This window comes from Ictalurus punctatus, chromosome 14, assembly GCF_001660625.3.
Source record: "Ictalurus punctatus breed USDA103 chromosome 14, Coco_2.0, whole genome shotgun sequence".
In the NCBI taxonomy this organism is placed as follows: Eukaryota; Metazoa; Chordata; class Actinopteri; order Siluriformes; family Ictaluridae; genus Ictalurus; species Ictalurus punctatus.
In genome coordinates this window covers 21,915,086-21,932,013 of record NC_030429.2, presented here as the reverse complement: position 1 = coordinate 21,932,013, position 16,928 = coordinate 21,915,086, and the positions used below count along the sequence as shown (strand labels likewise).

General features: G+C 40.3%; 2 protein-coding genes across 5 annotated transcripts in view; one reads left to right on the top strand and one right to left on the bottom strand.

The window, feature by feature from the left end:
- Positions 1–736: 736 nt before the first annotated feature.
- On the top strand, positions 737–7,894 carry mdkb (midkine b). Of its 2 annotated transcripts, XM_017485434.3 has the most exons (5): positions 781–870; positions 3,454–3,557; positions 6,747–6,823; positions 6,939–7,106; positions 7,189–7,894. In XM_017485434.3, exons 3-5 carry the CDS (start codon positions 6,748–6,750, stop codon positions 7,377–7,379), a joined length of 435 nt encoding a protein of 144 aa, XP_017340923.1. In that variant the 5' UTR covers positions 781–870; positions 3,454–3,557; position 6,747; the 3' UTR covers positions 7,380–7,894. The 2 variants fall into 2 exon arrangements, with proteins under 2 accessions (XP_017340922.1, XP_017340923.1); XM_017485433.3 differs by lacking the exon at positions 3,454–3,557 and having other exon boundaries at positions 737–870.
- A 4,110-nt stretch (positions 7,895–12,004) lies between these two features.
- Positions 12,005–16,928, bottom strand: part of ambra1b (autophagy/beclin-1 regulator 1b) — a 19,638-nt gene continuing 14,714 nt past the window's right edge. For all 3 annotated transcript variants that reach the window (XM_017485438.3, XM_053685501.1, XM_053685500.1), the window contains exon 19: positions 12,005–15,453. In XM_017485438.3, coding sequence (XP_017340927.1) covers positions 14,948–15,453 — 506 coding nt within the window. In that variant the 3' untranslated portion in view covers positions 12,005–14,947. The remainder of the gene's footprint in view (positions 15,454–16,928) is intronic.

Genomic DNA, 16,928 nt, shown 5'->3' with positions numbered 1-16,928 from the left:
GCGTCCCAACTTTTTTGGAATTGGGGTTATATGAAAAGCAGGTCCTGTCTGTCACGAAATGAGTATGTAATAAGTGCTGGTAGGTGTACTGACCTTTTCCACTCATGCATTATTTCTCAAATCAGTTCTTGTTTTCTATCTCCGGTTCATCCTTATGTAGCACTTGTCCTACTAAGCCATGCCAACAATTTATTTTATTGTACTGTAGGTATGATAGACAGACAGATAGACAGATGGACAGACAGAAAGATAGACAGATGGACAGAGATAGATAGACAAATAGATAGATAGATATAAGTACATGTTTTCTTTCATCCTTCAGTAATAGGCTACTTGTGCTGCTAAGATCATTTTTTTCTGCTTTAGGTATGGTAGATGGATAGATGGATGGATGGATGGACAGACAAATACTCGATTTCTTTCTCTGATTCATCCTTCGGTAGTACTTGTCCTGCTAAGAGACACAAAGACAGGTACAATAGACAGATAGACAGTTAGACAGAGATTTACAGAATGAATAACTAGACATAAATAGACAGATAGACGAAAAGACAGATAGATAGTTAGACAGACTGACGGAAAGACGGAGACAGGCAGGTAGATGAAAAGACAGATAGATAGTTAGACAGACAGATTGACAGAAAGACAGAGATAGATAGATTCACGTGGAGATGAAGTTGAGGTCACGTGTCTCTGTACTCAGGGGGCTGGATGTAAAGGCGCTGCAGCGCGACCAGCTCAAACTAGATTTCCAAAACAAAGAGTAGCGGAGGAGGAGCTGCACTTGCTAAGAATGCAGTTTACACAGAGACACACACACACACACACGCAAGCTCTCTGGTGGTAAAGGACCTCTCCCACAGCAACAAGGCAAGTAGCATCATTCTCTCATCATCACATTTGTACATTTCTAATACAGTGAAATGTGTGTATAATATAGCTGCTGTACTTTTCTCCTCCGTGTTCATGCTGATTTAAAACTGCTCTGTCTCACACTGTCGTCCTCGAGCGCTCTGATTATCGATTGCATAATTAGTCTGATTATATGTCCAGCTTATACTAATGTCTGACGTAATAGAGCAGGCACACCTTGGTATTTTTGTCATTATATATATATATATATATATATATATATATATATATATATATATATATATATATATATATAGATATATATATAGATATATATATATATATATATATATATATATAGATATATATATAGATATATAGATATATAGATATAGATATAGATATATAGAGACACACACACAAACACGCGCACTTATATTAGATGGGAAATGTTATGGCACATTGAATAGGTATCTGAATAGGTTTGGGATGCTTCTGTGCTCTTAATGATTCATTTCTGTTAAAATCATTCAACTGTGCCAACAGGAAATCACTGACAGACAGAAACTGACAGAACTCTGATTGGTTAATAAGTAACTGGCACTGGTCATTTCAAGCGGACACTGTTATCAGCTGTCCTGTTTGATGCCATTATAACCTTTTTGCTGGTTATAAGCGAAACATAGCAGCAGCACCCGCTGTTTTATTTCACTGGCTGATGGAGACGTTGCCCTCAGCAGTGCCAGTGCAGTTTTTGGTGCCAGCTTCACTGACCCACTTTTCAAGCTCATTACGAACCAGTCTGCTTCCTCTGGCCTTTTTTTCCCCTTCAGCTATTACCGGTACAAAATTACAGAAGATGGATGAGGAGCCTCAGAGATGATGAACGCTTGCTTAATGAAAACGCATTCCACAATATACCCTCTAAAAGTTTTACATACACTGTATGGCCAAAAGTTTATGGACACCTAACCGTCACAGCAATGCGTGGGTCTTGCCTAAACTTGGGCGCACACAACAGTGTTTGTATGCTGTAACGTTACACAATTGCTTTTCACTGGAACTGAGAGGGCCGAAGAGGTTCCAGCACGACAGTGTCCGTGTGCACAGATTTAGCTCCATGAAGACATGGTTTGCCTGACCTCACTACATGCTTTTGTAGCTGAACGAGCACAAATCCCCATCGCCACGCTCCAAAAGCTACTGGAAAGCCTTCCTAGAAGAGCGGAGGTTATTCTAACTATATAACAAAGCAGGTCTAAATCTGGAACGGGTGTGATGGTCAGGTATCCACAAACTTTTGGCCATATAATGTAGCTAGCGTTGCCAGTTTGGGCTGTTTCCCAGTTTTAAAATGGATTTTCAGTAACGGAAATGATGACATTGGACGAGTATGGTTTACTTTGGATATAATTGAGTTACAATTCAGGCAGGTTTTCAACAATGATGGGGATGGAAACAATCAAATCCAATCTGGCAACCTGTGAATCCCAAAGCCTCAGGCCCGCAGTTCTCCACAGGCGGCTAGCGTCCCGTCGCTCCTCCACAGAGCTGTTTTTGTCTTCCGATGCAAATAAGCTTACATTCAGTGAGCCTGCCGAGGGACACTGCATGGGATCTGTGCTCTGGCTCTTTTGGGGGAAAAAAGAAGAAGAGGGGAAGAAAAACAGGCGAGAGCCACCTTTTGTTTTGAGGCACTGAATCAGGCTGCCCTCTCTCAATCCGGCACAGAGGCCTTTAAGAGCACCCCTCTGTTCCCACAAAAAGACCCCTACATTTATGAAGCTGGGGGAAAAAGCCAGTGAAAGAAGGACTGCATTAATGGACGGATGGGGCAATGAAAAGATGTTGTGTTTGTGCTTTCTGAGAGGAGAGAGGAAAAAAAAATATAGAAAGGCACTTAAACGGTGTCTTGGTATGATGTTATTAGCTATTGGGGCTCTAAGTCGAATGCTTTGTTGAAAAGAAACATTCACCATGAGGTCTATTTATCGCCATGGTTCGCTTAAATTCTCTTATTTTGCTTGTTTTGTTTTTCTCCCCCTGTTTAACGTGAAAGGCCCTTGTATTTCCCCAATGATGGATGTGTATATTGAGTGTGTTTTTCTGCTCATGCCAAATAGATCAGTGCTTTGTGGACCATGTCTAGATTACTTCTTTATTAGCCATGTGGTCGTAATTAATCTTCTTAAAGGAAAGATAAAGATGAATCACCCAAAAGGAAATTCGAGGAAAGATGAATCACTCAAAGCATAATTCCTCTGACTTTTTTTTTTTTTTTTTTCCCCTCTAAGATCACTACGTGCCAAATAAGATGGCTGTGGTAAAAATGACCTTATACAGGCTTCCACAGAGCAGAGAAGAAAGCAAAGTTGCATCTAGAAACTAATATACTGCAAGAATATTACAGCAAAGTAATATTCTCAGGCAGCTGGGTTATTATTTCCATTTCTTTTTATAAGCCTGATAAAACAAAGCAGGCATGTAATCGCATCATTTGTGATTATTTTCCTGGACCATGTTGTGGGTAGTGAAGGTCTGATCTTCAATCACTGCTGCCCAGAAGGACGTCGCATACATCATTTGTAATTTGCTTGACAGGAACAGAGCGTTTCAAGCCCAATCCCTGCGGAAAATCGCACCTCCTCCATATTTGCCTTCATTTACACAGGAAGGAACTACAGCAAGCTCAACTGTGCAAATAGGTAAATAATGATAATGATGAAGATTTAAGGTTCATGCTAGATTTTCCACTAGCCTCATCATTTGGTTATCGCATGCAGGTCCTTTTTTTCTTTTTCTTCCCTGGGTCATTTAATATGGAAAGAATGTTACAGAGGAAAATTAAAACCTTACAATTGGAGCCTTTAATCCTGGGGTTTGGTCTAGAATTACTCTTAATATAAAGCAGATGTTGTTGGCAAATGTTGACGCTATAGTTAGCTCTCCCATTCAGGGGTGGTTAGCACTAAACGAACTGGAACTGTAGAGCAATCGAAGCTTGATTTCACTATGGAGTGTCTTTCAACTATGAAATATTTGTGGGATTTTTTTTTTTTTTTTTCATGCATTTTTCATGCCTTTATCCCAGTTGCAGGAATGGAAAATAAATATTCACTGAGCTGAACCGTACTGTTAAATATTTATAGGCCAATAAACAGAATATAAACCAGGAGATATATGTTCACTTTATGCTGGAAAACTACAGTCATTCATAATACTTTCACTGCAGCACTAATAAAACATTTTCATTAGTTATCTTATATTACAAGCAAATCTTTAATTAAATAAATTAAAAAAAAAGTTTGGGTTTTAATCTGTTACAGTTCTAAATCCAATTCAAATCTCTTACAGTTCCAAATCCGTTTCCAATCTCTTACAGCTCCAAATCCGTTTCCAATCTCGTACAATTCCAAATCCATTTCCAATCTCTTACAGCTCCAAATCCGTTTCCAATCTCGTACAATTCCAAATCCATTTCCAATCTCTTACAGCTCCAAATCAGTTTCCAATCTCGTACAATTCCAAATCCGTTTCCAATCTCGTACAATTCCATAAAAGATTTACTTTTATGATGTACTTCATTAGCCCTCTCCACTGGGTGTGTACGAAACAGACCAGCAGGCAAGGGAAGATGGCAGAAGAAGCAGTACTTTCTCCATCATGTATATGATGTCCTAATACATATGTATTCTGTTTGATTTTAAAAATATGAGCAAGCTATTTAAATTTTATTTATTTATTTTTTAAATGCCAGGACCGAAGGTATTCATACGTCCACCCATTTCTATTCCCAGCTTTGGACTGCTATCCGAGTCTCCCTTATAGCACGATGAGTGTGAAGGCTGACACAAAGACGGCACTGGCTATTTAAAAAAATTATTAAATAATAAAAATGTTGCTCATGCAGTGCCATAATGCAGCTTAGAGCACATGGAGGAAAGTGCTAACTCTATACATGAGCCACCAGATGGCTGAGATTAGCTAGCTTTACTGATTGATTCGGGAGAGAGGAGTACCATACTTCCCAGACAGCAAGACACCAAACAGTATTTTTTCCTTTAAACAAACAAGACAGATGTACCTTTTAAAAAGTGTTCAGAAAATAGCTTATTGACTGAGCTAGCAATCATCACCAAGCAGTTATCATCTGTCCGATTTCACTAGCAACTTTGCTTCATTGTGGTTACTGATTATAGACCTTCTATAGACCCACTATAGTTCTCTGTTCACAAGCTTACTTTCTAAAAGGTGTGTAAACTGAGTGTATCTGATAACTGCAAAAAAAATAAGATGTTGGCGGTAATTAATCGAAAGCATTTACATAATTCTGGGTCACAAGTCAGTCGGCAATTCAATTTTTTCCAAAAAACAAACCAACCATGACTTAGCAACGTAGTAAAGAAGGATGCCGTCAAAGTCAATGTTGCTTTGTGCTTGTATGCAGGTGGAAAGGAATAATTAGATGAAATAAAAGCGCCGAAAAAAAAATAATAATAATTAAAAAAAAAAAAAAAGGCTAATAACTTATAAAAGGAGTTTGTCCATTGGACATTTGAGAACCCATTTTCCTCACCACAGCAAAACAGTCGAACTAGAGAACAGATTCAGGAGACCAACACATGCCACAAGTACATAAACTCTGTTATAAAGTTTCAAAGAAACTTTGAAAGCTTCCCAAAACAAAAACAGCCCAGAGTGACAAAACGGTAGCCGTATATATTTATATTCACGTCCGGAGATTTCATACTCGTGATTGCTGAGCCAGACAATCGGTCTTTAATCAATGGGATCTTTCCACAACGCTTAATTTTACAATATTATGGGTTCCATAAACAGCCCAATTGTAACTGCGTTTATTTGTTTGCTCTGAAGACTGCTTGCGAGTAAAATCTACAAGCCAATCCTAGAGAAGGTCACGGGATTTGTCAGACGGTTAGGCTACAAAGCGACACTTTTCATCGCTAGGCACTAGATGTGCTTGGGTGATATTAGAATGAGAGACAGGAGTGTGTCTCACACCAGTAGCATGAGAACTTGCATCTCTGCCTTTTGCTGTTTGGTTTGTTCAACTCACTCAACAGACCTCTACAACACTCTGATGCATCTCCGCCAATCAGCCATAACATTAAAACCACCCACGGATGACGTGAATAACATTAATTATCTCGTTACCGTGGCACCTGTCAAGCGGTGGGATATATTTATTAGGCAGCAAGTGAACAGTCAGATTTTGAAGTTGACGTGTTGGAAGCAGGAAAAATGGGCAAGCATAAGGATCCGAGTGACTTTGACAAGGGATAAATTGCAATGGTTAGACGTGGTCCAAGGAAGGACAACCGGTGAACCGCTGACAAAGTCATGGGCCTCAAGGCTCACCGATGCACTTGGGGAGTGAAGGCTAGCCTGTCTGGTCCAAACCCACAGAAGAGCTACTGTAGCTGCTGGGAAAGTTAATGGTGGCTCTGATAGAAAGGTGTCAGAACACACTGTGCATCGCAACTTGCTGCATATGAAGCTGTGTAGCTGCAGACCATAGAGTCCTATGCTGATCTCCGCCCATCGCTGAAATGCTCACGTTCCAATGGGAAGCATCAGAGGAGGAATCACCAATGGAGGAAGAAGCTGGAAGAAGTTGGCCTGGACAGATGAATTACGTTATCTCTTATATCATGTAGACGGCTGGGAGCATGTGCGTTGCTTACGTGGGGAAGAGATACCTCAGCACACTTTCAGACTTTTAGAGTACATGCCTCGACGAGTCAGAGCTGTTTTGGCAGCATTAGAGGGATCTACATGATATTAGACAGGTGGTTTTGAATGTTATGGCTGATCGGTGTAGATCGCAACGAACAAGCAGATTTACTTAAACTGTTGGCATTTGCTGTCCACAGGATGAGGGGTATATTCTCAGTGACGATCATACTGCTTGTGGCTTTCACCATTGCCGTGGAAGCCGTAAAGAAGAAAGGTGAGCTTCTTTTGCAGATTCAAACACCAATCAACCATGCTGATCACTTTGGTTTCTTGGCATTAATGCCAGTGATATGGATACCTTGTAATATCTGATATTTATATTCCCACAGAGAAAGGGAAGGAGGTGAAAGCAGAGAGCGACTGCTCTGAGTGGCAATACGGGAGATGTGTTCCCAGCAGCGGTGACTGCGGCGTGGGTGTTCGTGAGGCCACCTGCAACGAGCAGACAAAGAGACACCAGTGTAAAGTGCCATGTAACTGGAAGAAGGACTTTGGAGGTATTAGGAAATGTTTATAACAGTAATAGTTCTCTCGGTATGTAAGGATGTTCCACTAAACACATTTTTGTGCGCCCTTTAGCTGATTGCAAGTACAAGTTTGGCCGCTGGGGAGAGTGTGAGGCAGGCACTCGAAGCAGGTCTGGAGTACTGAGGAAATCGCTGTTCAATGCTGACTGCCAGCAGACCATTAAGGTGAACAAGCCTTGCAATCCAAAAACGCCCAAACCCAAGGGCGGGGAGAAGAAGGCAAAGAAAGGGAAGGAAAATTAAGCAATCCAGTGCGTCACCCTGTCCTCAACCTTTAAATGGAACGGCGCTTAATCTGCAATGAGGGGGAAAAATAATTGTAACCCTATCTATATTTGATTCTGTCTTTTGTTGGTACAATTGTGATCGTTTCCTTTTGTCATATTTTTAAATAATTTCCGTAGGAAGCTGATAATTGTAATCTACTTTACATTTATAAATAGTGAAACACGGCAAACCGTTATTTACTAAAGATGCATGTCTGTGTGGACATTTTTTTTTTTTTTTTGCCCCTTGAAAATTTGATCTAAATATTGCAACAGTAGAGATATGATTTAACACACAGTGATCAACTGGATCCATATTTGTACGTGTCAAATAAAATAAAACCCTCGAATTGTTAGTAGACTTGCAATGGTATAGGAGCTGCGTATCTATGCTTGTAAACGTTTCTAAATTTGTAATCGATGTACAATCAACATCACTAACGGATACTTCTTCAGGTCTGTGAATAAATAAGAAAAGTTGTTTTTTTTTTCCCAATGGCAACCTGATTTGCATTTCCCCCCCCCAACAAATACCTACAGGCTGTAGGGTTAACTGTGCATCAGTTTTGCATGTACGTTTTGCAAATTGACTCCCGCCTCTGTGTTGCTAAGCTCCTGACTTCACTAACCTGACTTCTGGAAACTCTGGGTGGAGCTAAAGATGAAGAGGAACATTCATGGTTAACGGGTCATGGCACTATTATTTTCCACACAGTCAGTATTAGTCATTTTTTATAAGTCAGCAGTCAGTCCTTGGTCCTCCAGTGAGAAGGTAGAACATGAGCTCTGTGCAGTGCGCCTTTCAGTCAAACTAGAGAGATTAGGCAGGATTTGCAGACTGTGGGTTCAGTGTGTGCTGCCCGGTGGTTCATCATACAAGTAGGATGAACATTATACACAGACAGCCAGATCAAACTGTAAAACACAATTTTTTTCTTTGAATCCTATGATAGAGAGAACTATTGGAATCTTATGTGAAAATAAGCAAAAATGAATAGTAACTTTCAATAAATGTACATATGTGGACAATGTACAGTGGGGGGAAATAAGTATTGAATGCATCAACATTTAACATCAACAATATTAACTCAAGAGATCTGGAAATATATAAAGAATTCACAACGTTAAAGTCGTGTAATAAAAGTGGAATGACACGGGAAAAAAGTATTGAACACGCTAAGAAAAAGCAGTTCTCCAAGGGAAGGAACCAGCTGAAATCCATAAGTACTTAGAGAGTAATTATACCCCCTATCTATGCAAATTAATATCAGCTGGGTTAGTAAATTGATGGTCTATAAAAAGGCTTTTCGTTACCAAGGTGTCACACAAGAAACATCTCATGATGGGTAAAAGCAAAGAGTTCTCCCAAGACCTTCACAGACTTATTGTTGTGAAACATATTGATGGAGTCAGATACAGACGTATTTCAAAACTTCTGAATCCTCCAGTATGCACCGTTGGAGCCATTATCCGCAAGTGGAAGCAACATCACTCCGTCATCAACCGGCCACGCACAGGAGCTCCTCGCAAGATTTCTGACCAGGGAGTCAGAAAAAATAATCAGAAGAGTAGCCCAAGAGTCAAGGACCACTCGGAAAGAGCTCCAGAAACATTTGGAGGCAGTAGGTGCCGTCGTCACAAAGAAAACAATAGGCAATGCACTCCACTGCTCACCCCGCAAGACTCCATTACTAAAGAAAAGGCATCTCAAATATCGTTTAAAGTTTGCTACAACTCATTTGGACAAGCCTATAAAATACCGGGAGAGGGTAATCTGGTCAGACGAGAGTAAAATTGAACTTCTTGGCTGTCATACTACACACCATGTTTGGAGAAGAAATGGCACTGCACATCACCCTAAAAACACTACACCAACAGTGACGTCTGGAGGTGGAAGCATCATGGTGTGGGGCTGTTTTTCATCTCACGGTACTGGCAGACTTCATATAATTGAAGGAACGATGAATGGAGCCCTTTACCGGGAGATTCGTGAGAAGAACCTGCTGCCATGAAGATGAGACGTGGGTGGACCTTCCAGCAGGACAACGATCCAAAACATACAGCAAAGGAAACTCTCCATTGGTTTCAGAGAAAAAAAATCAAGGTGTTAGAATGGCCCAGTCAATCACCTGACTCGAATCCAACTGAACAAGATTTAAAGACAATATGTTTAGAAGAACGGACCAAAAATCACACCTGAATACTGCGACCCATTAATTTCTTCATACAGGAAGCATCTTGAAGCGTCATTACAAACAAAGCCTTCTCCACTAACTATTAAATACATTTCAGTTAGCGTGTTCAACACCTTTTTCCTGCATCATTCCTCTTTATTACACATAACTTCATTTATGGACTTTAATGTGTGGATTTCATGAGTTAATACTGATGTCTGGTGAACTTTTCATGTAAATAACCTCATTGGAAATATACTTACTGAAAAAATGTTGACCCGTTCCATACTTATTTCCCACACTGCATAGTTTCATTTTAACACAATATTTTTTAGCAGTGCATTTTATTTCTGCAAAACAAAATGAACAGCGCTCCAATGAGGAATAGTTCATGCAGCCTCCCAAGCACTCCCCAGAGTTTCCTCCTGTAGTATCAAACAGGGGTGGACAATTTTAAAAAGGATCTTCGACTAAACATGCATGAAGTTCTTTTTCATGCTTAGTTTTGCACATGTGGACCTCTTTAATTCAGACCGCAGGTTTTGCACAGGATTCAAGACGGCCATTGCAAGACATTCCTGATTTGATAAAGTTTGGGGTTATTATCTTATTGGAAAATCTAGTTACGACCAATTAATTGAACCTTGTGACAGAGGCAACCAGGTTGTGGCCTGAAATATCCTGGTACGTTGCAGAATTCATGAAACCCTCAATCTTGGCAAAAGCCTACCAGCCACAAAACATCCACAATAGTGGATATTAGGTGCTTTTCTTTGTATGCAGTCCCCAATTTTTACCCAACATTCAGATGGCGCTTATGACCACTAAGATTTTGTTCTTATTTGTCCACAACCCCTAAGTCCAACTGTTTCAGTGACGCTTTGCGAAGTTCCTCAGGAAGTGCTTCTTTCACACAACTTATTATTGACGTGACGTCTAATAGTTAATTATGAAAAGTGACATCTTTTTGACTGTATGAAATAAAACTGCAGTTCTGAAACTGCAATCTTTCAATTCTTCTTAGCTGATCTCACCATCCTCCTCAGCGTGGGTGGGTGCAGTATGCTATTATGGGAAGGGTTTCTGTTAGATAACAGTTTCCCTGTACTTGTCTCAGTGGAAAATGTTTAATTATTGTGTGAATTGTTTAGATTATATCTGGTTCTTCCAATTCTCTTGAAGGATGTGAAGAACTCTGGAATTACTGGTAAAAGATATAGAGGTTCATGAAAAAAAAAAAAAAAAAAAATCTCTTTTGTAGGTGACTTAGATTAACAGAAGTTAAGAGATGCTTTCCTTTTCAATTCATTTACTGATAAAGCAAACTGATAAAGCACTGTAAACCATGATACAAGTAAAGGTGCTTTAGAACTGCAATTGCTACACCCGACCTCACTAACACTCCCAAGTTCTGCCTGCTGGCTTCGTGTAGCTTCCCGCATCAGATTTACAACGCTCCTGCTTGAATGCAAAGCCAACAGACCCCACACTGCACCACACTCCCTTCCAATCCTCCAACACCGTTCGACTGTTCCCACCATCTCTCAGGGTACGAGGAAGGTATGCATCAAAACTCTACTTTATTCTGGTGCCTAGGTGGTAGAACGAACATCCCGTAGATGTCCGAACAGCTGAGTCACTGGCTAAAAGTTCTACCATTTCATGAAATACCTAAATTAGCAGGTTGTACTTAAAAAAAATATATATAAACCTTGTCTTGTCGTTTTATGTTTTCATTCCTTACTACCGCCCCAGCAGTGCTTTTAGACTAATAGTACTCCCAGTCTGTGAAATTGTGAACCTGTATAAGGATGTAGTTATTGATAGAGACTTATAATATAAATGTAATGCTCTTGAATGGGCAAAGCCCCACAGACGCACTCCGAAATCTAATAGAAAGCCTTCCCAGAAGACTGGGGGGGCAAAGAGGCGACTAAATCTGGAACGTGATGTTCAACAAGCACGTGAGTGTGATGCTCACCATTGGCCATACGTGTCTTTTATGATATTATTATGGCAAGATAGGTTGATGGTAGTGCCTTAAACGATTAAATATCAATCATATTTTTTTTTATAGTACTTCCTCATCCAACAGTTTGTGTAACCGAACGTTCTCTTACTTTGTCCAGAAAGCTTCCTATCGGACCATGAAAACCTCACGCTTGCACGGGATCCCAGTCTCGACCAGATTTCTGGCGAGCTTTCTAGAAAAAACAAGCAAAAAACTAGCACCGTACCTCCTATTTATAAAACATTTTATCCGTTTAATCCAAACAATCCATATTCTGCGTGTGCTCACAGGTATGCGTCCATGCGAAAAAGGCTTTTAACAGCCTGGATCGTATTTAAATTATGCGGACCTGATGAACCAGAACTCGTGTGTGTACGTTGTCGGAAAATTAAGTTCGTTAAATTAAATTCAACCAGATTCACATTTTTCAATAATCCCATTTTATTAAACCTTTTTTAACCACCGTAACACTGGATCTTTGGTGTCCAACAGCACTTTGTTCAACAAACACCTAACCCCTATTTTAGCTAAAGACTTCACTTCACACTTCTGTACTGGATAAAAGATGCTTCTCACATAAGCAGATAAGAGGACTCTTACATCCTGCTTTTCCCATACCTTTGATTGCTTCAGCACTGACCCAGCAGTGAGATCACCAAAACTGGCACAGAGTCGCTAATGTCTGTCTGTCTGTCTGTCTGTCACCTTACACCAGGTTTTGCATCGCTGGTTTCTTCTTTAGTATTGTATGCTTCAGCTGACTAAAGCATCTTAAGACAACCTAAAATGCTAATAAATACAAGAGAGAGAGAAAGAAAGAGAGAGAGAGAGAGAGAGAGAGAGAGAGAGAGAGAGAGAGAGAGAGAGAGAGAGAGAGATGCGTGTTTCTGAAATGTGTACTGCATTGTCTGATGTGGGCAAAAATACATTGGGGAAAGCTTTATAAAAAATAAAATAAAAATAAAAATAAAAAACAGCAAAAAAAAAACAAAAACAAACAAACCCTACAAACAGATTTGACATCTATGGGCAGATTTATCAGACCAACAGTTATACAGTATACAGCGACATCAAATAAAAGCAGATGTCATTATCTCCCTTATTACAGCTATGCCACTTTTTTCCACAAATTGCCCTATTTAAACTCTTATTTCAGTAACAGTGTTTTGGGGGACACAAAAATACATTATATTTCAATCAGTGTCTTCAATGATTAAACAGGGCTAACCATATAAAGTGTATAATAATAATAATAATAATAATAATAATAATTAAAAAAAAAACAGCACCAGAGGTGAGATTTTTGTTAATATTTTAAACAATAGCAATCAAAAACCACTCCAAGCATGAAACAGATAAAGACGTGCGTCTATTATTTTGTCGAGCGTTCGCTCTTCTCGCTTGCTCGCTCGCTCACTAGTTCTATATGAAAAGCAGTCCAACACTGACCGAGTCTCGAATATCAAGACGTGGTAGAGAAACGAGAAGGCGGGGTGCTTCAGCAGTTGTTACGACGACTGTTGTCCAAAACTAGGGATAAATATTAGACAGCTAAGGGGGGGGGGGGGTTAATATTCGGGGGCACAAACTGACCTGAACTGTTAAAAACCCATTTAGTCACCAAATAAAAACAAACTGGGATGTTCTGTGCTTCGTGATTTGAGCTTCAAGCACTGAGAACCTGGGAGAAGCCTACCTCGACGCTTCTTTTGTTACACCCGCAAGGGGTCGAGCTCGGACACCTGCGCAGGGCAGAGAGGTGACTAGGAAGTACTCGGAGCTTCAGGAGCGCAGGGACGTATCTACCTAAAAACAAGCACAGTTAGCTTTCAAGTCATTTTCTTGATTGGAAATGCTACACTTACCTGTGATACAACCTCATGCACAGTAGTACACACACGCACGCGCAAGCAAAGCACATGCCCTCTCTGTTCAGTGATTAAGCAACGTATGTGTTTCAATGCAAGTTCAATTTGCTGGTTCAGGGTCGTTCCCGCCCCAACAACAACAACAACTGGCCAGCTCCTTAGAGATATTCTACTATATGTAATTCAAGTATAATTCTTTACCCAGGCTTGTTTTGGGAGATATGTCCTGACGGTCACCCCCCACATAGAAAGTCTGGAGAGAAACCAGGGTGTTTAGTGCAATCAGACACTAGCTGCCTACTAACTGTAGGTGGCACAGGCATGCTGTGACTGGTGGCATCAAAACAAACCGTTAGCATCCTAGGCTGAACACAGGTGAGCACAAGCAGCATGTTTCAGGGGAACAGAGCCCGACTGAAATGAACTCGACTCAGTAAACCTCCAAAACCGATGCGGATACAGAATACCGACGTGGCATTCGCTTTGTTGTTGTTTTTTTTTTGGCCCTCTTTGATGGCTTTTAAAGGGAAATTTCTGATGACTCGGCTTGACCGATGATGAACTTCGACGCGTTTTTTAACCGAAATACAAATAAAATGCATTCGCCAATATGGAGACTTTCATCATAAAACTTCAACGATAAACTTCATAAAACTCAAAAAAAATAAAAAATAATAATTATAAATTAAAATAATAATAAAAAAAAGTGTTGGTTGGTTTTTTTTTTTTTTCCAATTTATGCTCACCTTTCTTACATATTAGTTGAAAGTGTGGTGGAGCATTTGGGTGGATTATACTGCTGCGCTTATAATTCTCTTCTGCAAACGAAACAAAAACAGTGAACAAACAAAACAGTGATCTGAATCCTTATTGCAGGATTCCTAGACAGCAGTGTCCCTTTCAAAGTTTCTCCAATTTCTGAGAGTAAACTGAAATCAGGTGAAATGAATGCGTCGTCCCACGGGCCCGGTCGTCCCAGCGTGTTTTCTGCAGCCGACGACGGCAGCTCCTTGAAGGAGCGGTAAACTGAACCGCATCATTTCCGTACCCCAGTACGAGAACGACTCGAGTAGAAGCCCTTTCTGGCGATGGAATGCTCAAAAGTCTGAGACACGTTTCGAAGGAAGCAAAACTACAACTGAAGTGCAAGGACCAAGTGCAACGACGATGGCTTTCCGTCAAGATGTTCCCCGCGAAATATTTGCAGAGAGGCTGATGTCTCCTCCGAAGAGAGAGAGAGAGAGAGAGAGAGAGAGAGAGAGAGAGAGAGAGAGAGAGAAAGAAAGAAAGAAAGAGAGAGAGAGAGAGAGAGAGAGAGAGAGACGGAGTGGAAATTTGGCACTCTTACTTCTGCACATAAGGCCAAAGCAGAAGGAGGCAAAACACAGGCACACAGGTCCACCTCAGGGGTTCGTTCTGTCAGGTTCGGACAGAAAACCTTTCACATCTTGCCAAATCCACCGAAGTACATGTAGGACAGCGGGAGGAAGCACTATCTGCCGTACAGGTCATCGGGGTAATTTCTGCCGCTACTGTCATTGTTGTTGCTGTTGTTGTTACTGATGTTGGCTAAGTACCCTCTCCTAGAGGACGGATCGGGTTCTTCGTCCTGACCGTCCTCCACCGTGTCCGGGGCCTCTAACACTGCCGCACTAGGACCTGAAGAGGGAAGAGCAGACCTAGAGGGGATTTCAGATACAGTAGTGCCACCACGAGACTCAGAAGGACCAGGATTGTCTGAAGTGTCAGACGGGAGCGTGTTTGGTCTTGTGTTTTCCCCTGAAGGTGCTGGGTTACTCGTCTGCGCTGCTCCTGCTGGTGTCTGAGAGCCGCGGTGAATGCGGTGGCTCACCACGATGTTGTTTCCGAAGCCTCCCATAGAGGCCATAGTGGTGCTGCGCTCTCTCTGGACCACCGCGGTCATCCCACCTTCAGCCATCAGACGCCGGATCCGGGAAAGCGCGTCTTCACCTGGGCCGGGATCCGACTGGGACTCGCCTGAAATTTCAAACAGGAGTTTTAATCGTTTTATTCAATGAGCTAGTTATGAGAGTAATTCATGAGTATTTTAAGAGAGAGCTTTTTACATGTAAAAGTAAAAAAAAAAAAAAATAAAAAAAATAAAATAAATAATAATAAAAAAAATAATAATTTTGCTTTGTAGCCTGGTTTAGAAGTTCCATGACTTTTCCCTGACCAAAATCTGGAATTTCCATGACATACTGTACGAAGAATGGTACAATGTACTGCCTGGGTACTGTGCAGAAAAAAACTAACTAACTATTTTAACCCATTAAATCTGTAAGCTCGATTTCCTGGTTAACAGACATTTTCAGAAAAAAAACTTAGTTTTCATTGCTTAAAAAGAACATGTACTTATCTCATGACTAGTCTTTACACCTCATAAACAAAATGGTCCTAATAAAACAAAATATATTTTTTAATGGAAATAAAATCAATTCATTTAGGAATCATAAGGAATCATAAGCCATTTTAAGTACATTTTTAACCCATAACACCGTGTCACATTCAGAAAATGAGCACACTGTGAAAAAGAAAAAAAAAAAAGAAGATATATATATATATATATATATATATATATATATATATATATATATATATATATATATATATATATCACATTTTATCTAATACATTTGAAAAATTTACAAACAAAATTCCCTGATATTCCCTGACGTAAACCCCAAAATGATAAAATTCCTTAACTTTCCATGACTGGAATAGACTTCACTAAATTTCCATGACATTCCAGGAACTCCATTACCCGTGGGAACCCTTAAATCCCACACCAGTGACTGTCCGAAATGCTCGGGCAGACACAACACACGGCTTTGCACCGTTTTCAGTTTCAAATGTGGTATCTGGGATCGATCGGGGCTGGGAATAATAATGAACGTAGTAAAGGGTTCGTCTTATTGCAGAGTATCTGCAGGTATCAGCAAATTTAATACTTTTTAATACCATATTCAAGCAGCTGTATTAGTTATCCCCTCGCAGCACTGTTTATGGGATTTTTTGGTGATTTAATGCCAAAGTAATCTAACAAGTAGTGGTATACAGAATTTTTTGTAAAGAATATATTATATAAAATCTCACTAAAGTGAGTACACCCCTCACATTTTTGTAAATGTTTGATCATATCTTTTCATGTGACAGCACTGAAGAAATGACACTTTGCTACAATGTAAAGTAGTGAGTGTACAGCTTGTGTAACAGTGTAAATTTGCCGTCCCCTCAAAATAACTCAACACACAGACATTAATGTCTAAACCGCAGACAACAAAAGTGAGTACACCCCTAAGTGAAAATGTCCAAATTGGGCCCAAGGTGTCAATATTTTGTGTGGCCACCATTATTTTCCAGCACTGGCTTAACCCTCTTGGGCATGGAGTTCACCAGAGCGTCACAGGTTGCCACTGGAGTCCTCTTCCACTCCTCCACGATGACATCAA